The sequence below is a fragment of the Corvus cornix genome, chromosome 11, assembly GCF_000738735.6.
Source record: "Corvus cornix cornix isolate S_Up_H32 chromosome 11, ASM73873v5, whole genome shotgun sequence".
Classification (NCBI taxonomy): Eukaryota; Metazoa; Chordata; class Aves; order Passeriformes; family Corvidae; genus Corvus; species Corvus cornix.
Window position 1 is genome coordinate 3,359,235 of NC_046341.1, and position 23,644 is coordinate 3,382,878.

Below are 23,644 nucleotides of genomic sequence, written 5' to 3' on the forward strand. Positions count from 1 at the left end.
TTCTGAAAGACCAGAAGGGAACAAAAGTGCAACTTATCCAACCACTGATGATGATTGATGAGGAATCACAACATTTTATGAGCCAAATTCACACATGCAAAAGCCAAGATTATTTTGCTCATTTAACTCTTCCATACCTCTGTGCTGGCGGCCCATCCATGATGATGTTGATCCATAAGATCTGCATGGCATTGAGTGGATTTGGTAGGTTGAGCACTGTTGACAGGGTAATTAGGCTCAAAGCTGAAATACTCCTGCAAAGCACAGAAGAACATTATTCTGCAGGGCCTCACCCCAAAGGTGCTTTCACAGGAGCTGAAGCAAACAGGAACTTACGTGCTCAACTGGAACCGGACAAAATTTTTTATGTTGTAAAATATTCCCTTTCCCTCTTCTATTGCATTCCTGGAAGGGAGAGGGGAATTAATTAAGTAAAGAGCACTCACACTGTTTTACGTTGAGCTCCCTCTGACACTCAAAACACAATTTGTCTTTTGTAGCCCTTATTTCAGTAGAAATTCAGAGCCCAGCTCAGGAGGAAGCCGTCAATGCAGCTTCTCACAATTCCTTTATCAACGAGTAGATCTGAAAACCTGGGCCAGGTTTTGGTTCATAGAGCAGGCCTGGACCTATTTATAGACTCACTGTACGTACCCTGCCCACTCTCTCTGTTATTGTGAGCCAACAGAGCATTGCAAATTATGTTTTTCCTCTGAGCTTCCTGGATGTGGCAGAGTACGAGGTAGAATCATGAAGGATCATCAAGTCCAGCTTTTGACTAAAAAAATCTCTGATCTACCCAGACTTCCAGGTACTCTCAGATCCCCAGTTAGCTGCAGCAATGAGGAGCCAGGGCTTTCAGGTTAGAGGTGGCTTGGTCAGCACCACTTGGAAGGAAAGTCACTGCCATGTATGCAACTAAAAACGAGTCAGAGCCACACTGGGGCTCTCCACTTCCATGTCCTGCATCCTGCCTCATTCCCAGGGCTCCTCACGCAACAGGCTTGCTGCAGGGGACAGCCAGAAAGTAGCTGAAGAGCAAGAAAGTCACTAAACCTACATCACTTTTGAGAAGTCATCGTCCACGAGGATCATGTTGGCAGCCTCTTTGCTGACGTCTGTCCCCGCTTGTCCCATCGCGATCCCGATATCTGCGGATTTCAGGGCCACGGCGTCGTTGACACCGTCTCCTGTCATTGACACCACAGCACCAGCCCTCTGCAAGGCCTGTGGGAGGGGAGAGGTCAGAGGCTCTCAAGCCAGAAGACAAACAAGTCCTGTTGGCAATTTCAGAGTCTGTACTATTTGCTTTGCTCTTTTCATATTGAAAGATCAGAAGTGCTGTTTGGCTCTGAGGGTAAAACAAACTCGGCACCACACCAAGGACAAAACTCAGAGCAAGAATTAGGAGATTGTTTTTTCAGGAGTGTAGGGAATCTCACAACTCCAGCAGAAGTTAGAAGAGGGGAGTAAAACCCTCAGAAATCATTCTCCTGATGTTATACTTGCTAATACCTCACTAGTGTTTTTCAAATGCCCAGGCCAGGCTTGCAAGAGAAATCATAAAATCAAAGAATCATGGAATATCCTGAGTTGGAAAGGACCCACAAGGATCACCAAGTCCAATTCCACAGCTAATACCTTCAGAGAAATAGTGCCAGTGCTCTAGCTGAGGTTTTACAGTCCTTTAGTTTGAGCTGATCCTGCTGGGGAAGACCAGGTCATGTAGAGAGCTGAGGCTCCCTCCCCCTTGTTTTTGTGAGGCACACAAGGAATTTTAGAGGCTCTTAGTACCTTTATTATTTTTAGTTTGTGCTTTGGACTTGTTCTGAAGAAAATGGAAACCTGAAAACAAAAAAAGGACAAAATATAATCTCATATTAGATGGGAGCTATTGGAAATAGGCCTTCTTTATGTAACCAAAGCCATTACATTTTGGACAGTGGAGGAGAGCTCTGCCTCTGCCAGCTGGTCCAGCTCTTCCCCAGACATGGCTTTCAGCTTCCCATTGCAGAGACCAATATTCTGTCCTGCAAAGAAAAGAGATACTCACACTCTAAATATGAGTGGGTTCTATAATCCCAGCAATGCCACCTGTGTCTTTTAAGAGTCTTACACTGAGCTTTTGCCATTTCTGGTGCTAAAATAGCGGAATCAATTTACTGGAATTTGGCCCAGAGTTCATAGCTGCTCTATACTGCATTTAATATTTCAATGGAAAAGCAAAAACTCAGTGACCTTTAAAGCCTCTACTGCACACACAAAAACGATGAGAAAGTTGATTATTAAGGGATATAACATTTGGCTGATGTGACAGACACACCACAGAGCCCCAGGAAAGCAGCACAGTTTGGTACCTATAGCCACAGCCGTTTCCAGGGCGTCTCCAGTGACCATCTTTACTGACACACCAGACTCAAACAGGACCTGAACAGCTTCTCTCACTCCAGCCCTTGGGGGATCAATTATTCCAACCAGACCTAAAAATGTTAGCTTGCCAAGTTCTGGACCTGAAGCCAAAGCAAGTACTAGTAATAGAGGAGAAAAAAAGAAGACAAGAGTAAATTGTTAATTATGTATTTCCATGCTTTAAAAGGAATATTTAGAGAAGATATTAAATTGCCTGTTTTCCAGCAGAAAAAGTCATTAAAAACAGATCTTTATTCATTAAAATCAGATCTGGTACAGACACAAAAATCCAGTCCACTTAAATAATAGTTTCTCTGAATGAGAGCATTTCTGTTTGACGTGTTTCTCTTAGGATTTCTTTCTTTCTAATTTTAAGCTGTCTAGCACGTCTTCCCTAAATGCAGATGGATTAAATCTGGGCAGTGCTATGTTAAACCAGACACTACTAAACTACTAAGTTAAACAACAGCATTCCTGCAAAAACTTACACTTTTTTTAAAACCTAAAAATGTGAAATGTAAATTCAGTTCAACCAGTGAAGCTCCTATCATGTAAACATCCAGCTCTGAACATTTTGTCTCTGTTCTTGGAGCACTGCTCATTATCCTTCAATCATTCTTAAATCACTCCGGGATATTTTGCCAGGGGTTCATGTCAGTGTTGCTTTGATGGTGGAATCATAAACTGCAGCAGCTGCCTGAGTTAATCACTTCCCTTCAGAGCAGTGATTTGCCATTGCCACGAGGGCAGATCATTTGGATATTGTAAATCAAGCGCTGCACAGGAGTTCCTAACCACAAAGCACGGGGTGGGAGAATATGTACATTAACTGCCCCATCCCCCAGATCCGGCTGCCAAGGCTTGTTGTCACCTCCTTACCCCCTGGGAATGGTGCCCGTGTTACTGTGGGAACACCTGAGACGTTTCTGAGGGGATGTTTCTGGTGATGAAGGAGGTGACAAGTGTGTAAAACTCCTGTGGGCTGTGCATGACAGGCAGTTGGGATCAGGTCGACAGATTTGGGCCTAACAAAGGATTGAACCAAGCTTCAAACAGGAATCTCAAAACCCAAATCCACATTTGGAACTCCTCTCAAACAGGCTTTTGTTGTTCTCTTCTCCAAAAGCAAAACTTGGCAGAGCAGTGCTTAGCTCGGGCCCAGCACAAAGCTCTCCAGTGCATCACCCAGACCGTATCCCAGACAATCACAGCACTCCATGGAAGAGAAACATTCACATTTCCAGTGCTTATTTTCAATTCCTTTCAAACTCACTAATTTAAACCCAGCAAAGAAAAAAAAAAGATCAGCCAGCAGACCTAAGATACGGCTCTTGGCACTGTGACAAGTGTTGGGAAGAGATCACAAAAGTGATGCTAAGAACTGATGGCTTTAAACTGAAAGAGGGGAGATTTAGATTGGAGATTAGGAAGAAGTTGTTCCCTGTGAGGGTGCTGAGACCCTGGCACAGGGTGCCCAGAGCAGCTGTGGCTGCCCCTGGATCCCTGGAAGTGTCCAAGACCAGGCTGGATGGGGCTTGGAGCAACCTGGGATAGTGGAAGGTGTCCCTGCCCATGGCAGGGGTGGGATGAGATGAGCTTTAATGTCCCTTCAACCCAAGCAATTCTGGGATTCTATGATCACTGAGCCTCTGACCATCCTAACCATGACAGAGCAGGAAAGTTTTAGGCCAGATAACCTGTAAGCTTAAGGGACACGGACAGTAAGGACTGACCTCGAAGTCCTGAGGAGCCCAGTCGCTTTTCCTCCTGCTGGTAGAGGGCTTTCTGCTGGGGCGTGAGTGCCAACGAGATGCCACCGCTGTTGTACAGAGAGCAGTACTGGATAACTTCTTCAAAGGCTCCTTTCATGAAGTAAATATCTTCCTGATCCTTTAAAGCAAGGAGAGAATACACTTTATCCAAAAAAAGGAGCACAGTTTAAATGAATAAGTCTGTAATTGTAGGTGGAGAAGATTCTGTTTCCTCTTTTACCTGTTTTGAGAGATGCCCAGGAGCATCCATGTATTATGGATAGGATGGGATATTTTTGCTCTGCTCATTTTTCATGTTCAGCCCTCACAGACAGCATGGTAATGAAAAGGTTGGTGAGTTTTTAAACCAGAGCACAGTATCAGCCAAAATGAGCTCCCTAACCCAGTAAGGGATGAATGTCCAAACACTGAATCCCTCTCTCCCTGTCAGTTCTCTCTGAAAAGCTTTTGTTTTCCTGCTCAAACCACGGTATGGAAAGTATTCCCTCCTCCCATTCAAACAGTTTTACAAGCTAAAATTCCACCCAAGCCGGGAATGTTGAGGTTTGTTCCGTTTTCTCCCGACATAGTTAACTCCTGCAAACATTATTTGCTGAAGAGATACCATTTCATGCCCATTGTTGAGGTGCACAATTAGAAACATGAAACCAGCCCCTGCCTCTGTTTGCTTTACCTGATTTTTCAGTGTGCATTTCACAGCCATCCACTTCTGCTCGGAGCTGAATGGAATTTCCTTCTTTCTTACATAAATGTCCTTTATGTCAGCTAATTCCATCTGAAGCAAGGTAAAACAAAAAGAGCACTGTAAGGCTGGACGTTGCCAAAGCTTGGATATATTTTCCATATCACAAGGATTGACTGTTGGCCGTGTCCTTCCAGGCTGTCAGATCCCACAGAGCTCAAGAGAAAACACGAGCAGAGAAAAATTCATATCTCAAACCCAAAATCTTTTGCTTTAGGTGCCTGCTATGGGATAAATTAAACTGGAGTTTGAAGCTTGACCTCTGTTAAATTTTGCAGGAATTAAGGACCTGACGTGCCTTTTGGTGAGAGGAACACGTCCATTCCCTAAACCTATGGCAAAGCAATGGGATGAGCAGATTTCTGGGTTTCTTTTCTGGGTTATTGTCCAGCAACTCTACTTGAAAGAAGAAAGGAAATAGCAAATAGCTGAATGGTCAGTTGTGGATGTGGTTTTGAATTATTTCCTGATGAATTACGCTCAAAAAGCAATTCACAACAAAACCTTTCAGTCCAAATCAATACACTCTTGCTCCAGCAGCATGTGTGATTATTGCAGGTGAAGTGGGAGAGACTGGAAGCTACTTCTGATCACCTTCTTCCCCAGCTCCCACCAAAACAAAAATTTAAAAATAAACATAAGAAAGACAACCTCCCTCATATTCTGCTATTGCTCAGCTACTGAATGCCAGAGCAGGAGGAAGGATTTAATTCAGCATTTAGGGAAATGGAATGCCATTGCTTGAAAAAAGAAATTAAAAAAATCATGATTGCAGTGCTAGAGTTAGTTACAAGCTTTAAAAGCAGGAGGTAAGACCAGATGTTTGGAGGTGCATCATTTCATCAGGGACCTCCTGTGTTCTACAGCCCACCCGAGGGTGAGGCCTCAGGCTGGGTGACACTGCTGAGGTGATACCTTGAGGTGCTTTACAGCTCTGCCTGGCAGTGTGAATGCAATATTCATAAAACCACCTTGTTTTACATAATCATTACTAGGAAAAAAGTGAAATCTAGCAGATGACCCAAAATGAGGGTGACCCTCTGCCATGCAATCTGGCCTGGCCTGTTCCTGCTCATTTTTAACTCTTGCTTTCCTCCTGGGCTCTTAATTGGCACGTGCAGGAAATATAAAATGAGCTGTCCAGTCTGAGCCCAAAAGAAATGCATAGCCCAGCCTAACTGCAGGATTAACCAAGCCAAAAGAGGATTGCTGTCAGCACAGAAGCTCAAGGAAAGAGTCCATGACTAAAGGCTGACTGGGAGAGGCAACATCTATGACCTTGGGCAGAGGAGACAAGGAAAGATTAAACCAGTCTGGGGAACTTAAAGCAGTCTTACTCTGCTGCCAGACCTAACAAATCCAGCTGTTATTTATTTATTTATTATAATTTCAGGAAAATTTTACACTCTAAGGACCTTACCTTCATTGCCAGGGCAATGAGAGCTCCTTCTGTGGGTTGTCCTATCACACAGTTTTTCCTGATAACGGCGTTATTGACTACACAGCCAGCCTAGAGAAAGGGACAGCTTTACATGGTATATTTTTTTTCATTACTGAAGTCACAGCTTTTTCATCTCTTTAAATGAAATGATGAAAGATTGGGGAATGAAAGGAACCACATCCCAAAAGTTTTGAGAAAAGATTTCCCCACGGCAGCATCTCTTGAGATCAGTTCTTGTGTTTTCTAAAGCCACTTAATCTATAAGATGCACCAATATTCTGGTAAAATATTATGCTTTGGATAAATTAACATCAAGAAAACATGAGATACATCTAATGAGCTTGATATATCATGAAAATGAAAGCTCAGTCTCTCCTACTGTTGTTTCTAATGTGCAGTAGGAATAAAATGGGACCTAATCTCCATTTGAGATTCCAGCACAAATCATTTCACCACCCAAACACTCACTCCAGCCTCCAGCTGAATGTTAAAAATTTTATGTAAAGCTGACACAAACCCAGAGGACATCACAATACATTTATAAATGGACTGTGTAGCTGGCTAATGTCTACAATCTGTGCACGTTAAAACCTGACTGTGGTAAAATGTATTGGTCTCTCCTCTGCCAGAACTGTATTTTTATCCAGAATATCATTGCCTCCTGAAGCTGATGGCTCTGGTCTCTCTCTGCATGTCTCATGATCACTGCCTTTCACCCATAAGCTTCAGGAATTACATCACACTCAGTCTTTCCATGAAAATGTTTTAGCAAGACAGTCCGTTTTAGAATTACAAAAGTGGGTTTTCTTCACACTAATTATCCAAAGTCATTTGTGCATCTGAAAAGTGACTGTAACTAGGATATGCTGGTTCATAATTTACACTTACCTCCACGAGTTTCCCAATGGAGATGTTGGAAAATTCTTTAAGAATCTCCTTGGATGGCAGAAGATAAACATTTCCTTCTCCATTGTAGCCCACCCCGCTGACCTGAGAGAGGGAGAGAAAGATGGGAAATTTCCTCTGTACCTGTCAGGAGTGGACTGCAGATGTGTGCAGGGGGCTGCACTCAAGAAAATTCTCATTTTTAAGGAGTGCAGGGATTCTTCTTTCTGTCTGAAAGCAATGCTTAAAGAAAAGGCTGCAGACAGTGACAATATCACACTAAAATGGCTTTATAGGGACAAGAGGAGTCAATTTGTCTTATAGGGAATTTGTTTGCCGTGATTCCACAAGTCCCCTGCAGCTCAGGGGAGAGCTGCAGCCCTTTGGCAGCAGTGCAAGGGGTTTGTTCAAGCCCTGCCCTCCTCATGACTGCCCTGTCTCTCCTCTGCCGCACATTTTGCATTTTCCCCTCACTTTGCACAGAGACGAATGAACCAAGCAGAGAATGAAGCTGCTCCTATAATAAATATTCCTACAGCCAGGTGGACCAGCAAGGGTCAGTGGCAGGTTTCAGCACTTACAATAATTACAGGTGATGCCAATGGACATTTCTGTGGTACCTGAGTGGTTTTTGTACCCTCAGCCTCACCTCTGCCTGCCCCAGGGCTGCAAAAATCTCTTCACTTGAAGGGAATGTGCAGGAAACTGCTTGGTTTGGGGCTGGCCAGCCTTCCTCATTTGGGTCCGACTGAACCAAAGGCAAATTCAGTGCTGCTGAATTCCCTCAGGAAAGCCTGGATTCCTGCCTCATCCATACCTCTGCCTGGCAGCCGTCCGAGGTCACGAGCCGGGTCACTGTCATCTCGTTGGCAGTCAGAGTGCCCGTCTTATCTGAGCAGATGACATTGCAGCAACCTGGGGTGTGGCATTGAAGTAAAACCTTATAAAATGAAGGCCTTGTTGCCTTTATAAAATCATGGCTCAGGCAAGTTAAACAGAAGGAGAAAACAGCCACATATCTGCACCTGTTATTTTTCTGAATGCTTATGCTATAGGTAGCCAATGGTATGTTGTAGTCAGTAATAGCCAAAGAGTCTGTTGTAGTAGTTTAGCAGCCAGTGAATCTGTAACATGAATGGTAACATACAAGAAGTGTATAAAAGAGGCTGCTTTGTTTAATAAATGGCTTTTTGGCCCTTGAAAGAGGCACTGTCCGTGTGTGTCGTGACTGCCCCAACAGCGACACTGAGGCAGGAATGGTTTTAATCAGAACTGATCAATAATGCAGCCCAGCAGTGAGAGTGAGAAGAGGGAGAAAAGTTTCACTGATGTAGTTTAAACCGCACCGGTGAAAGGGAGAAAAGATCAAGAAATGGATGAGCTGCCTAAGAAGGAAGGAAAGGATTTGAGTGCACATTGGGGCATCGGGAGCATAATTCGGGTGTGAGATGTGGTAGGAGCCATCCAAAGAGGGTCACAGTGTCTTGGTCAGTGTTTCTGGGCTGCAATATCACAGAACAGCTGCTCTATTCCAAAAAGACAGCCCCAATTCCCACTCTGCCAGTTAAGCCTTGCTTCTCTAAATCAGAACAGCAGCCCTTCCCTGCCTCACCAAGGGACTGGGAGAGGAGGTGGGTTAAAGACTGCTACAAAAAATACTCCAAGATCAACACCTAAGAGCAGAAACTGCCCCTTTGCTCTGCTTTGTGCCAACCCTGATCCAGTAAGGCACATTTTTCCAGAGTCCATTTACAAAGTGCTGCAAAAGGGTGAATTAGCTGAGCCACCGCATTCCAGATAGTTTCCACTCCCAAGAAGGGGGGAAATTACTTTAATGTGAAACAAGAATAAGGCTCCAGCTTCCTTCTGAGTCTGAGTATCTTCCTGGCTCTGGAGGTGATCACAGTGCTCAGGCACAGACCCCCACAAGCATGATGACTTCTAGGTAAAGACCTGGAGAGAAAATAAAGCGGATTGGGCTGTAATTAAATGAAGCACAGTTTGGAAGGATTAGCAGAGAGCAAAGCTGTGATCTCCAACACCCCGTTTTTAGTTACTGATAATTAAAGAAGAAGGATTGTTTTTCTCCTCTTCAGAAGTTTAACAGACAGTTTTGGCTGTGCCTTCTCTGCACCTGCAGTTCTGCCTCTGTGGGCGCAGCCCTCCCAGAACGAATTCCCTCACGAGGGAAAAGCTGTTTCAGATGTCCTGGGTCAGGGCAGACACAATAAAATCAGGGTGATAAGATTCCTTAACTGCAGAACAAACATAGGCAGCTCAAACAATAGCAGTGTTTCCCAAAAGGACAGGTTTTAGCTGCAGGATCTGGCCATGCAGCAGATTTTGGGAACTGCACGGACCTGGCTTGGTATTTATTGTGCATTTAATGAGTGGTGCTAAGTAGGCACTGTGTCTCCTCCTTCATATCCCTGCTACCCTGACCCAGGTCAGAGCAGCAAAGCCTGCAGTGCAGCCACCTGGGAGTAAGGGACAAATTGAAGATAAGGGGAGGTGGAAGAACAATTCCATCCCAGTTCGTTCTGCCCTGCAGCTGTGAGGATGTGTTGGATGCCTTCTCCATCCTCTCTGTCCCTCTCTCCGTGACTTTTTGGGTGTCAGGGAGTTGGCCACCACCCAGCCTGCAGAAGGATAAATGGCTTTATTTATGTTGCCAAGCTTGACTTGAGGGGCTGGGAGGTTTTTTAGCCAGACGCTGAAGAAGTGGGCAGGACAGATCTGCAGGAGGATCCCAGAGCACGGAGAGGAAAGAGAAACAAAGATTTTAACCCAATACGTGTCTGCAGAGGGGCTCTGCTCCCCCTGGGCTGGACCATTCCAAGCACGTGCCTGTGTTCATACCACAAAATAAGGGAAAAGGGTGAGAAATACAGGGTAAAAAATATATTTAATTCTGAGTGGGTTGCTCTGTCCCAGTAAGACTGTTCCAAATTTATTTCTCTGGATCAGACCAAAGCTCTCAAGGCCAGCCCAGACTTTGGAGCTCAGATTTTGGAGCCTGGCAGGTGACCAAGCCGTGTGGCCCCTTTGCAGCCTTACCTAAGGTCTCTACAATGGGCAGCTTCTTCACAATCACCTTTTTCTTGGCCATGCGCAGCACTCCCAGCACCAGGGTGACAGTGACCACGATGGGAAGGCCCTCGGGGATGGCAGCCACGGCCAGGCTGGGGACAGCAGAGACACAACAGCCTCAACACAGGGCCCAAACCACAAGCACGGACCCAAAGGTGCCAAAGGGACATTCCCAGGGCTGAGTTTTCCTAAGGGGCTCAATGGGATAATCACTGGGGCTGCTGGCACACTGCAAATACAAAAGCAGGACATTTACCCAGCCCTTCGACCTTTTTCTGGATGGTTGTGACAGAGCAGTTATTTTTCTTCTTTACATTGCCAAAGAGCATTAATTTCTGGCTAAGCAGGGATTTAGAGGCTGGATTTAATTTCATTTATTTAACTTTCTGAGGATGGGAGTTGAATATTCCCTGGCACCAGGGCTCACACGTTAGCCACTGGCTCCTGGCCACATGCAGCCCCTCACCTCCTCTCTTACCCCACTGTGGGGGGACAGAACCAGCTCCCCAGATGTCTCCACCATCAATCAGAGCAACACCAAAACCTGCAACACCTGATATGCTGGAAAAATCCAGCCACAGTCTGTATATTTGATATTAGATATTCCTTGGGGAACTCTGAATGCTTCCAGATATGTGCAAAATGGAATCACGGACGGCTTGCAAAACCATAAACTGCCCCCCCAAACTCAGGATTAAACACTTTTCTTTGCCACCACATCCCCCTGGGAGACAGGAAGGTGGCACTGAACCGGTTTGGCTTCTCTGTTGTCTCCCCACCTGGGATTTTTTTTTTGTTTCCATAGAACACTTTTTTTTTTTTTAAAGAATTGATTTTAGAGCCATGACAACACCAAGGTAACAGGTTTTATGGGCACTACTGGAAACACATTTTTTATTATGTTTGATTAAGAAGCTGTGCATGCTTTTTTATGCTGTGTGAGATGTGCATTCCTTTCTTTAGATGTAAATCCAGTAGGAACAGCAAAGAGTAATATTTGTTGTTGGTGCACTCCCACTAAATTCATAGCACAGATAGGAAAGGGCATTCACAGCAGGATGAGGTGGAGATGCTAAGGAAGATTTTCCAGATACCAGTTTACAAAATTAAATAAACCCTCAAGCTTGGTGTTGTTCTCCTCCACTCTGTTTAAACCTCACATTAATTTCAGCAGTGCAAGAGAATTATGTATTTATGAAATTTTTATGTATTTGCTCAAGCTCTCCTTTGTGAAATGTCCTTTGTTTCGAACGGGAAGTTCCTTGGGACATTTCATTAGAAATCAAAGAGAAAAAGTCCAGTCCTCACCTGACTCCAATGGTGAACATGCTGAGGAGACGCTTCCCTTGCAACCAGCCAATGAGCATTATCAAACCTGGAGGGGGGAAATGAGCTGGTTAAAAAAAGTACTTCAAAAACCTCTGACCTGTTTTAGCTGTTGTTGCAGAACTAAAAATGCAATGAGGCACCCAGGTCTCTCGTTCAGTGGTGTCTCTGCTCGAACCCCCAAGGTCCAGGTGACCCACACCCACAAGTGCTTTTAGAAAAGCAGCCCTGGAGCACGGAGGGATTCCACAGCCAACCACGCCAGCGTGAGCATTGCATCCCACTCACCAATTATCCCAAAGGAGAACAGCGTGAGCTGCTTCCCCAGCCTGTCCATGCTCTTCTGCAGAGGTGTCTTGGGAGTCTGGAAAAATTAGAGGTTACTGGGTTTTCTTTGGTTGTTGTGTGTGATGAGAGATGATGGCCAGCCCAGAACAAGTGACCCACACAGCCCTGGTTATCAATACATGGTCCCTGCAGTTGCCTTGTGCTTTTCCCACCCTCAGCCCCTCAACAGGGTCTGTTGGGCACAGCCTGTCCTGTCCTTCTCTGTCAGACACTTTGGTGTCCCTCAGTCACACGGGCATCTTGTGGCAGAAGCAGAACTGAACCCGGAGCATTGAACTCTTGGGACTGCTCCTGCTCACAAACTTTTATCCAGGACATCCAGCATTTCCCCAGACATGGGCTGTGTTACCTCCTCAGCCTGCATCATCTTGAACACCTCACCAAACTGGGAATTTTCACCTGTGCCAATAACCACACCCTGGAAAAAGGAAAAAGAGAGATGAAGGTGAGAAAATATAGAGAATCCCAGACTGGTTTGGGTTGGAAGGGATCTTAAATCCCATCCAGTCCCACCCCTGCCATGGGCAGGGACACCTTCCACTGTCCCAGGCTGCTCCAAGCCCCGTCCAACCTGGCCTTGGACACTGCCAGGGATCCAGGGGCAGCCACAGCTTCTCTGGGCACCCTGTGCCAGGGCCTCAGTATCCTCACAGGGAAGGATTCCTTCCTAGTATCCCATCAAACCTGCCCTCTGTCATTCCCCCTTTTCCTGTCATTCCATGCTCACACTGAAATAATCTGCAACCAGTGCCCAGGAAAAGACCACTGATGTCAGGACTCACTTTTCCCTTCCCGTACCGCACCAGGGTCCCCATGAAAACCACATTGCTCAGCGTGGTTATGTCCCCAGCTTCCAGCAGCACACTGTCAGTCTTGTTGCAAGGCTCAGCTTCTCCAGTAAAACTGGATTCATCCACCAGCAGATCTGTAACCTAATTAAAAAGACGCATTTCTGGCACTGTTAAGACAAGGAATTTCCCAGCCAGGCTCGTTTACAGCTGTATTTACCTCTATGAGCCTGAGGTCTGCAGGAACCCTGTCACCCACAGACAGGTAGATGATATCTCCAGGCACCAGCTCTCGTGCTAGAAGGTGCTGCAGTTTTCCTTCCCTTAGGCTGCACGAGGCAAATGGAAAAAAGAAGAAAGGGAACCAGGCTGTGAGGTTTTTATTCATTCTGCAGGCTCGGGAACGTGGCTGGCAAGAAAGCAAGGAGCCTTGCCCCAAAGAGCTTCCAATGTAAATAAGAACAGAAAAATCTTCATAGCAATGAGCAGAGGATTATGTTCAGTTTGGGCTCAGTTTTAATTTGTAAACAGAATTTAATTTGCAAACAGATGGGCAGGTTATGGATGATTTATATTTCATAAGTGACTTAAAGATTATTTATACAGTAGAGAGGAGCAACAAGGAGTCATGCTTTCATGCCTTAAATAATGAGTTGCAGATTCTTGAACCTAAAAAGAGGCTTTTTAAAGCTAGAATTACCCCTGGCATTCCACTATTGCATTCAGAGTGGAGCCTTCCAGGCAGCTGGATGCTTCTGGTGTCATATCATAAATAAATAAAGTGCCAACAGTGGGGTTTGTAAGCTCCAGGGTGAACTTTGGACCAGTGGAAAACCCCACACCTCTTTGGCAGGGCAAGGCTTCCCTGAGCCTCACAACTTATTTCTGTTGGCTGTGACAAAACTGATTTGCAAAGACATAAATAGGCAAAATGTTTCCTGTAATTTTGAGCACTGATAACAAACATCAAAGCCATGGAAAGCAGTGTTTGGTGCACCCTAAAGCTGCTCTGTGGGCTGTGACCTGGCTGTGCCCGTGCCCAACACGTGGGTACAGCAGCAGGTAGGACAGGAGCCCCAGCCCACCTGCACTCAGGTGCTGCTTTGTGCCCATTTCTCGGGGGGAAAAACTACCCTAAAGCAAAAAAAAATATACATGGGTGAGGTTTTTCCTGCCTGGGGAGACAGTGGCATGCAGGATATGCTGCAGGGATGTGGAGCTTTTCTGGGAGCCTCCTGTCTCTCAGCATTTACTTAATTCCACTGGGTGCCTACTTCTTATTTCGAGTTTTTCTAATTTTTTTCCTAATAATTACAAAAAAACCTTCTAATAATTTCGGATCATTACTGATTATTTCATCCCCCTTCCCTGTGACCTGTAGCTGCACCCACTCACAGTGCCACCCCTCCAGAGACCAGGTTCTCATTACGTGCACAACAGCCTGAAATAATTTTCTTTTCCCGTTGGTCCTGCCCTCTTAGCCCCACTCCCTGCTAAGCCCCTGCTGCAGGGAGGTCTCACCAGTTGCACTCGGGGGGCACCAGCTTGTTGAGTTCTTCCAGGGATTTTTCCGAGCGATATTCCTTTTAAACAAGGAGGGAAAAGAAAGCCAAGTTACAGGAGAGGTCTCTTTGCTGACAGCCATGGCCACGGGGCTGAGCTCTGGAAAACCCACCTGGATGAAGGCCACAGTGACCACGATGAGCACAGCCTGTGGGCAGAGAGGGGTTACAGGTGTGGGCACAGAGAGACAGGGTGGGATGCAGGACAGGGGACACCACCATGGGGATATGGGGGACAAGGGACACCCACCATGGGGGTATGGGACAGGTGACACCTACCATGGTGATGCTCGCGGCATCCTCGTACTCCTTGGTGATGACACTCACCAAAGCTGAGGCCAGCAGCAGGAGGATGAGGGGGTTTTTGAACTGAGAACACAAGAAAAATATGGAATGAGAGGTGCTGAAGCCGAGCTGGCTGCAGACCCCATCAGGAAGGGTCCCTGTCAGGTTTGGCTGCAGGGACCCTCCTTGCATCGTGGTCAGGCTTCTGCAGTTCCTGCTCCACAGGTGATGGGTGTGGGACCAGCAGGACCAGGCTCACCCCAAAACACATGGATTCCCTCCCTTTCCCCCTTTTTGCCTGCCTTTGCAGACACACAGCACAGAGCTGATTCCAAAAGCTTCTTGATGCACAGTAAGTACAAACAAAAACTTTATTGTCATCTTAGAATCTGAAACCAGAAATCCTCTTTCTTCCTCTTTTTCATTTTTTCTTTAATTAATCTGCTCAAGTCTTCACTGGGCTGAGGGCTGTGGGAGTCAGGTGCTCACTTGTTTCACTTTTAAACAGAGACTTTAAGGCCCCTTTTCCTACCTGAGAAAATTACAGCTCTGTTTAGCTGATGTGGGAATTGATGGAAAGGAATTAAATAGATAAAGATAAATCTGCCTGCTTTGTGCAACAGATGTGTGGTGATGCTCAGCAGGAAAGCCAGGATTTAAATTTATTCCTTGCTGGAGCCAAAGGTGAAAGTCCCTCCATTCCTCTTTAGAAAACCGAGGCAAAGGGGGATGTTTGCAAAAGCAGCAGCTGGAAAAGCCACAGCAAGGGGCTGCTGAGGGATGATGCTCAAGTGCAGGGTGTGAATGGTGCAAGACCAGAGGCACCAAAAGGTTGCAGGAGGATCAGAGATGCACCGAAGAATCCCTCTGGTGTCCCTGTAGGAGAAACTGGTTCTGAAGGCTGAGCAGAAAAAACACCATCTCACTTTTTATCAGGAATAAAAGAATCCTTGGAGAGACTTAGTGATGATTACCAAAAGCTAAAGAATATCAATTATGTTGAAAAAGGGATAAACCATGAAATAAAAATGAAGACTTTCAAAGCAACTCAGATCCTCGTGATTCGACTAAGCAGGAGGAAAACCAGTCAAATCACAGGTTGGAAATGAAAAATAAAAACAAACAAAAGGCCCTTCTTGTCCGGTTAAAAGCTCTCAAAGAGAGCTGAAAGATGCATTAAATACTGATGAGAAATAGTTAATAAAAGCAAAACCCAAGGGTAACTCATCTGGGGAAAGGGAAGACAGCAAATATCACTTTCTGCCTGGCTTTCTGGGGGCAGCTGGTGTGAAATTGTGGATGTCAACAGCACATGGCACCATGTATGAACGTATCTGTCACTGCTGTATCACTGATAGAGACCCCAAAACTCCCCTGAGCTCCACAGCTGCCCCTTTTCTGGAGGGATAGCCAAAATCAGAGCATCTTCCTGCTACCACCGGCTCTCCTCAAACCTTTCACGATTTTACCACTTGCCTTAAAGGGAAGAAATACTCAGCAACCAGGCCCCTGATCTACAGCATTTGATTTGTGGGCTGTGTGGAGACAAACAGGTTCATTTCTGTTTGAAGATGTTATCTGCACCCTCAGTGAGCTGCAAAGGAACCTCACAATGGTTTTCCCAGGAGAAGGAGCAGTTCCTGTGTCCAGGGCACAGCCTGTTCCAAGGCTCAGTCTCTGGAATTACAAATCCTGAATATTTCAATGCAGACACACGCTCAGAGCAACCCAGCCAGGTTTTGTTTCTGCCAAGAAATGAGGATCTGTGCAGAAAATCCTTACCTGGTCCAGATATTTCTTCCATATTGGCTCTGTGTTCTCTACTGAAAATTCATTCCAGCCGTGTTTTGACCGGCGCTGGAGCACGGAAAACTCAGAGAGTCCAGTTTGTAAGTCAACCTAGAGGGAAAAAAACCCCAAACCCAACCCAAACATTACATATTACAGTTACAGAAAACTTATTAAGGCAAATTTATATTAAACCCCTATTAGCAGACTGGGCAAGAACTTCATGGCTCAGTCTCCCGTGAAAAAATAAATCTGCCCGTTGTTTTTCTGTTAAAATATGTATTTTTGTTAAACTATAAAATTTTACCATCAACCACCACAGAAAGCCATAGAGCGGACACAAGTTAATTTTAAAAAATGTATATTTCCAAAAGGGAGAAATCATATCATGGATGACAAATTAGAAATCTAAAATAGTAAAGGAAAGAACTAATTTCTGGTTGCACTGTGTATTTAAAGAGAAAATAAAAATAAACACACCCTGACAAAATTCAAGGGAGAACAAAATGAGAAGGGATAAAATCTATTCTGCCTGGATTTAAAAAATAGCGAGGTCAGAAATTAAAATACAGCCAAGCACTAAAGCTTTCCCTGATGGTGGGGACCCTCAAGCCCAGAAAGGAGAGGATTCATCCCACAAAAAGGCAGCGGGATTGGGCACTCCAGGAGTTTGCAAGTCAATTACAGACTGATTTTGCTGCTCGGGCCCTTCCCACAGGCAGATCCCACATTCCCAAAGACCTGCACAAACCCTTACGTTTAGAGCTCTTGCCAAGTCCTCCTTGTGGCATTTACAGGCGTCCTTCGGGGGCAGGACCGCCACCTCCTTCTCCTGCTCGATTACCTTCAGCTCGCACTCCTCACGGGGCTGGGTAAACAAGGCGAGGCAATCGTTAGGCGAGAGCACAGTTAATTAAAGCTTTTCAGCACCTCCCGGCTTCTTCCCTTAATCCCATTCCCTTCCCTCCCCTTGCCAGCTGCGTGCCAGTCACTACACCACTTCCCAAATCTCAGCGCTTTAATACCAGCTCTAAGCAATCCTGACCCCAGCCTCAAAGCCCGGCTGTTCTCGTAGGGGGAGAGAGGTCGTGAGGAGCTGGGGAGCCAAAAAAGAGGAGCTCACGGTGCTGATCAGGAGAGGTTCAGGCTGTGCTGTTTGAGGTGTCCCATGCCAGTGTCTCACAGCCCAGACTCGATGCTCAGAGCAAGGAAAACACTTTCCCCTTATTAAAAACATAATAAACGAGCTGAAAACGTGAGCTAGAAATGTGAGCCAGAGGGAGAAGCAAAATCTCCTCTCCCACCTCCAGGGCTGCTTTGCTCCACCACTGACTCTGCAGCTGCCTCCAAGCAGGATAAAGCCTTCCTGCCCCATCCAGGCAGCCCCAGCCCTCAGCATCCCAACCTCTGCCTTTCAATTTCCTTCATTTTCTTCTCTAAAATGCACTTCCCAGAGCAGCAGTATTCCCAAAATCTCTGCCAGGCCCAGGCTGTGACCACTAGTGCAGGCTGAGTACAGAGAGGGAGAAATCTCACCCCTCCCAAGGGACAGGAGTTCCATTCCCTTTTCCCTTCATTCATAAAGCACAGGAGTTTGTGTTCGTTAAGGAACCCCCAGAGAGCGAGGCAGGAATTTGGCTCCAGCTCCCCACTCCCAGCACCCTGGAATGTTTGCTGTGGGATGCACTCAGGTCTGGCTCACCCTCCTGCACTGGTAATTGGGGAATTGGCCCTGCCATGAATATTCAGGAGCTTTCTAGGAACATCCAGTGCCTTGCAATTTAAAGCCTGAGATAAATGCAGGAAATCATAAACGCGAAAACGTCCTTGGCTGTTCTCTCATGGAGCTGGTTTCAGTCTTGGGGCTTCTGGAGAGCTCGGAGCATCTCTAAGCCCTGCTCCTGGAACAGGCTTTAGCCATATCCATCTGTGGCAGCCCTCTTTTATGGCCATTTCCTGACCCACAGCTCAGCTGCCAACACCCTCCTGCTCCCAGTGGGAAAGCCCAGGAGTCTGGGAGCCCTTGCTCTGGGCAGGGCTCATTTAGAGCCATTTTGTCCCAGGAACAACCTGCCTTTCCAATCCCCCAGCAATTTGCCCAAGATCTCCATGGATTTCCTGCTCCCACGTTTCCCCCAAGCCGGTGACCACATTTTGCTTGAAGAAGCTGCAGTGCTGCTCCCCTTTTTGAGCCATCCTAGCACCGGACATCACCCTTATTTCCACATCTCCTTAACAGACCTTTCTAGAAGGGACAAAAACACCCCTTCCACATTTAAAACTCATGATTTATGTCCCTGTTTGTGTGCCCTGGTTGTACAAATGCATCAGTTCCCTGTTACTTTGTTGACATCCAGACACTGAAATCCCAAGAGCCACTTATGGAGACGGAAGGGTTTGGTGGGAAGAAAACACAGGGATAGACACATCCCTGCATTCATTCCCATCCTGATTAATGTGGCCTCTCCAGGCTCCTCTGTGCTGCAGCTGGCACACACAGGTATCAAGGTACAGCTCTGCCCTGGAGCAGTTTAAATTTTAATGAAAGCAGCTGGAGGGAAGGAAGGGACCTGGACACGAGGATAACATGCCTGAAGTCCCCAAGGACACCAGGGGAAGCAGGGCCCAGCTCTATCAGCAATATTTACCTTCACAAAGGTGTGGAGGAAATAAATGACAAAGGCCTGGGATGTGCCTGAGCCATCTGTGGTTTCTCTGGAAATGCTGGCAGCTCCCTGCTCCTGCCAGCCAGGGCCTGTGGCAGGAACAGCTTTATTGGGATGAGTTGCGCTGCTGAGCCTACGCCTGTCAGGGATTTCCCCTCATGAACGTGGCACAGCTTTCCCACCAGTTCTGTTTTGCAGAACAACCCCTGCAATGCACAGGTTGGAAATGCATCAGTGGGGCCCCATCTCCCTCCTGCCCTGGATGTGCTGCCAGTGCAGAGCCCCTGTGACCCCAATCCCACCCCACCCCAGGGATGTTGGGCACCAGGCAGTGTCCTGTGCCAATCTCCTCATAAACAAACCTCTCCTTGAGCATTACTGGCTTTTGTGTTTACCTTGCAAAGCAGATGTGGGTTATCCACAATATCCATTTACATTTATAACCTTTATCCTTTCGGCACAAGAGCACAGACTCCATGCAGCAGGGCAGGAAGGAGTCACAAAAGGGTAATTATCAGTTTATCTATTGCTTTGCAAGATCAGGAGATACCGGAGGCTATAAAGAGCAGCTGGTGTGGCTGGGAGCCACCTTGGAGGTACCTGAGCATCCTTCATCCTAAAACAATCCTTCAGTTGTCCTGCTGAGCAGCCCATGTGGAAGAAAGGGAGCATGGGGCTTTCTGCAGAGCACACAGCCCTTTTTGTGTACTCTGGCAAACAGCCCAAAATACCAGTTCTCGGGATTTTCCCCCACCTCTGCCTCTGCTGAGGCTTTGCATATCCTTTTCCCTGTCTTAGGTTACTTTGGACCAGATAATGGACTGCAATCCAGAGTGGGCTGGGTTATTTAGTCTACATGAAGCCCTTCCAAACATTAAACTTTATCCCTGCCAAAAATACAATAAATAAATCAAACCATTCTCTCCAAAGAGACTTTTACATTTCTTTTTTCGGGTGGACATGGAAGGAAAAGACCCATGTTCCAGGGGTGCAGGCAGAATCCAGAATCCAGCCTCGAGCAACCCCCAGCCCTCCAGGTGAGGGGCTGCCTTGCTGGGCTTCCCTATCCAAGCTCCTTTCCCACCCACCACACTGGTTTCAGCACCTCCCACACAGCTTCTCACTCCCCTGTTGCACATCTATCACAGAATTCCAATATTTTTTACATGAAACAAAGCTCTGGTCCCCCTGCTTGCAGATAGAAACTCCAAAATAGCCCCCTTGATTGTTCAAAAGGCCAGAGGTATTCCAGTAAGGCTGATTTGAAGCACCCACCTCAAGAATCCTGCCCTGGACTGTGCCTGCTGGGGGTGACCATGGTCAGAGGGAAAGAGGGATGCAAAGAAGCAGTGCCCAGGCTTTTCTCCCCCCGTCACACACACAAGGATGTGTGACTGTGCATGTGCACACACTCTGGGATGCTCAGAAGAAAAATCTCTAGTTGTTCTTCAGATTTCTGCAGGAAACACGCAATTCCCGTAAACTATAAATCAGCCCCACAAAAATCCCCCTGGTTCTGGATGGGGCACTGCAGCAAAGGAGTTAAACCATGCCCAGCAGAGTCTGGACACAGGCTGGGCATGGGCTTTGATGTGCCAGGTGACTGTCCTGCCATCTCCAGGTAACACCACGGCCACAGGTGAACTGGCCATCACCCCACTGGAGTAACAGCACTGGGGCTTTCCTTCACAGCCCAGTTTGGGCATTTATCCTGCCTGCAGTCCCATCAGATCGCCTGGACTCACACCCTCACACCTTTAAGACCGAGCACAACGCTTTGACCAAAATATTTAAGATCTACAAGGTTGAAAGTGCTCTGCAACTATTTTCAAGCAAAGAAGCAAAATGCCATCAAGTAGGGGGAAGATGAGTCATTTACCAGCCTAAACCATACCCTGAGAATAAGTTCTTGATTTGCCAAGTTCCCATTTTCATTGTACACTGCTATCTGCTTCCTACCCTGTGCCAAAGCTCTCCTCACCTCACTCTCCTGTTACACACAGACCACTCTCTGCATAGACCTGAGCTAAAATTCAAGAGGGGTTTAGATTTGGAAGTAAATACCTGTCACTATTTATTTTGGCGCAGCATAAATGGTGCAGCCTAAGAACAAGCCAGAATAATTGCCCGTGGCCTCCTGCCTACGTGCAATCAGAAATCTCAGCTTCCCACCGAGCCAGGTTACAGAGACCTTCTGCAACCTCATCAAGATCTTCTTTTCCTGGGATTTTGAGTTCTGTGTGAGCAGTGCAGAGCAGCATCACCCGATGCAGTGCACAGGGGAAGAGTTCAGTGTCTTATTTTCTTCTCCCTGTGACACTGACCTGCCCCACACCAGACAGACAAGACTCAGAAAGGGGATTATCTGAAATAATATCTGGGAAAGGCCTCAGTCAGTCAGGAAAAGCACATGAATCTCTCCAAGTGTGTGGATGGAGCTCGTTGGGATGGGAGTAAGGGCTAACCCCATGTGCTAGAGGAATTAGACAAATGAGGTTCACGTGGCAGAGCACCCAACCAATCTGCCATGTGGCAGAAAAAATGGGGCTTGAGCCATGGAAACCTTGTGCTGAGCAAATAACCAGAGAATCCCAGACCAGAAGATTTTGTGGCGAAAACCCAAGGAGAACAACAAACGTGTCATCAAAGCACCACTGGCCACCCTTTGGTCCATCTGCACCGAGGACAGGCAGTGCAAGCAGGGAGGGGACGTCAGTGCAGCACTTTTCAGGAGAGGAAAGCAGTATTTCCAGGTGGACTCTGCAGGTCTGAGCCCAAACCCTCCTTGGCCGCTGGTTACCAGCCCTGACTGCAGCAACAGCTCAGAGCACAGCCCGAGGGGCACAGCCCCTCTGCCAGTGACCAGCACTGGTGGCAGGGGTCCCCTGGGGACAGGGGGAACCCTGCTTTCCATTTCCCCTGTTGTGCCCACTCTCCAGAGAGCTCCCACGGCCGCACTCCAGGGCTCTCCCATGCGCTTCCTTAGCTGGGAAGCTCCTCAGAGCAGGGAACAAAGTTTCTGGGCAGGACTGAGGCCTCAGCTCCGTGCCCTTGGATCATTGCATAGAAACAAGGCTCCCCATCACTCCCGGCCCCTGGCAAACACCATCCACCTCATCCCCCTGCTGCCGGGAGCCGCTCGGCTCGCCCGGAGAGGGGACAGCGCAGCCACAGCGCTCTCGAGTTACCGGTGGGACAAAGCAGGCGGAGTAGACAAAAGTAACCCCAGTCACACAAACTATTTCAGCAGGTCCAGGCAAGAGGCACAGGCAATCCTCACCTCCTCTTCCGGCTCGCTGCTTCCCAGGGGCTGATATTTCTGCACGAAGCGGAGGAGCGACCTTTTCTGGAAGAGTTTGGTGAAACTTCCTTCGCCCATCTTCGCTGCGCCGCTCTGGGGAGCGCCCCGGGGGGCAGCGAGATGGGACCACCGGCCGCTGGCAGGGCTGGCTCCGCTTCCCCGGGAGCTCGGGGCTACCTGCAGGGAGAGGCACCTGTCCCTGCCGCCAAGTCACGCCTTCCTTCGGCCGCCGGAGCCGGAGGGAGGGAGGTGCGCGCCCTCCGAGCCTCCCCGCGGGAGCTGCTCCCGTGAAACCCGGCCGGGAAGGCTGGCTGTGTGTGACAGGGACACGAGGGAACCGGCTCGATGTGCGTGACCGGCACCTGAAGAGCAGGTTGGGCTTTTCCTCCGCCCTCCGAAGGATTGCTGCGGGAGGAGCGTCGGACGGGCAGATAGGGAAGGTGTTTCGCCAGGGCTGTGAGCGCAGGGGCAGGACAGGTTACACGCACCGCCGAGCCTGTTTGTAAACTTCCAGGCTGGGATAGTCCTTCTTAGGAAATGCTCCAGTCAGCACAACGCCGGGATTTATAGGTGTTTACATCAGGAAGAGGGCATGGATGTGCGATGTGGGGATTTGTAATGATCGTTCGTCAAAACCACAGCGCTTCCTTCGCGCTTTCGTGGTGGATCCCAACGCACAGCTAAGGCTGGACTTCGGTGCCCAGAGCTGGACTTCAATAATGCCTGTGGGTCCCTTCCAGCTCGGAACATTCTCCGGTTCTGTGATTCCAAGATTGATAAAGTTCACTGGTTACATCACTCCCGGAGATTTATGGCTGCCTGTCAGGGAGCATCACACTCTGGTTTGCCCCACGAGACCTACATCCTCCCCCAGGCACCATGACTGCGGGATCCACTTATGCTTACATTGTCCCTGAGGTGTAAACTGTGAGATTAAGATCCTCCTTTGACAGTAAAAACTGCATCGAGGGAATAAAAGTCATTCCCAGCCAGAGGAAAATAGATGTGCAGTTTTCTGCAGGAGAAGAGTTTTCTCCAGGGACATCCAGGTGACAGCTCTGGAGCAGTGGGGGTGGTGACACCTGGACCATGATGAGGCCAAGCCCCCAGACCTCTGTGACAGCCCGTGGTACCCAAAACCTGGTCAGCCCTCACCAAACTGCTGCTCTTCCACGGAGCACTTCAGTCTAGCCTGTTTGCATCCCCCAGGTCCCGCCAGCTCCAGGAAAAGCTGAGGAGCC

General features: G+C 47.5%; 1 protein-coding gene across 1 annotated transcript in view; it reads right to left on the bottom strand.

Annotated features, from left to right (window-relative positions):
- The window catches only part of ATP2C2 (ATPase secretory pathway Ca2+ transporting 2), a 25,665-nt gene extending 2,835 nt beyond the window's left edge, over positions 1 to 22,830 (bottom strand). Inside the window, exons 1-23 of the mRNA XM_010403507.3 lie at positions 22,383 to 22,830; positions 17,194 to 17,304; positions 16,431 to 16,547; positions 14,643 to 14,732; positions 14,477 to 14,512; positions 14,323 to 14,384; positions 13,022 to 13,130; positions 12,796 to 12,945; positions 12,363 to 12,431; positions 11,954 to 12,029; positions 11,648 to 11,714; positions 10,307 to 10,431; positions 8,067 to 8,164; positions 7,253 to 7,354; positions 6,344 to 6,433; positions 4,855 to 4,956; positions 4,143 to 4,299; positions 2,358 to 2,528; positions 1,933 to 2,030; positions 1,795 to 1,845; positions 1,061 to 1,227; positions 337 to 405; positions 138 to 254 (exon numbers count right to left, since the gene is read on the bottom strand). Of these exons, the coding sequence (XP_010401809.1) occupies positions 138 to 254; positions 337 to 405; positions 1,061 to 1,227; positions 1,795 to 1,845; positions 1,933 to 2,030; positions 2,358 to 2,528; positions 4,143 to 4,299; positions 4,855 to 4,956; positions 6,344 to 6,433; positions 7,253 to 7,354; positions 8,067 to 8,164; positions 10,307 to 10,431; positions 11,648 to 11,714; positions 11,954 to 12,029; positions 12,363 to 12,431; positions 12,796 to 12,945; positions 13,022 to 13,130; positions 14,323 to 14,384; positions 14,477 to 14,512; positions 14,643 to 14,732; positions 16,431 to 16,547; positions 17,194 to 17,304; positions 22,383 to 22,481 (2,333 nt within the window). The 5' untranslated portion in view covers positions 22,482 to 22,830. The remainder of the gene's footprint in view (positions 1 to 137; positions 255 to 336; positions 406 to 1,060; positions 1,228 to 1,794; positions 1,846 to 1,932; positions 2,031 to 2,357; positions 2,529 to 4,142; positions 4,300 to 4,854; positions 4,957 to 6,343; positions 6,434 to 7,252; positions 7,355 to 8,066; positions 8,165 to 10,306; positions 10,432 to 11,647; positions 11,715 to 11,953; positions 12,030 to 12,362; positions 12,432 to 12,795; positions 12,946 to 13,021; positions 13,131 to 14,322; positions 14,385 to 14,476; positions 14,513 to 14,642; positions 14,733 to 16,430; positions 16,548 to 17,193; positions 17,305 to 22,382) is intronic.
- Between the last annotated feature and the right edge of the window lie 814 nt (positions 22,831 to 23,644).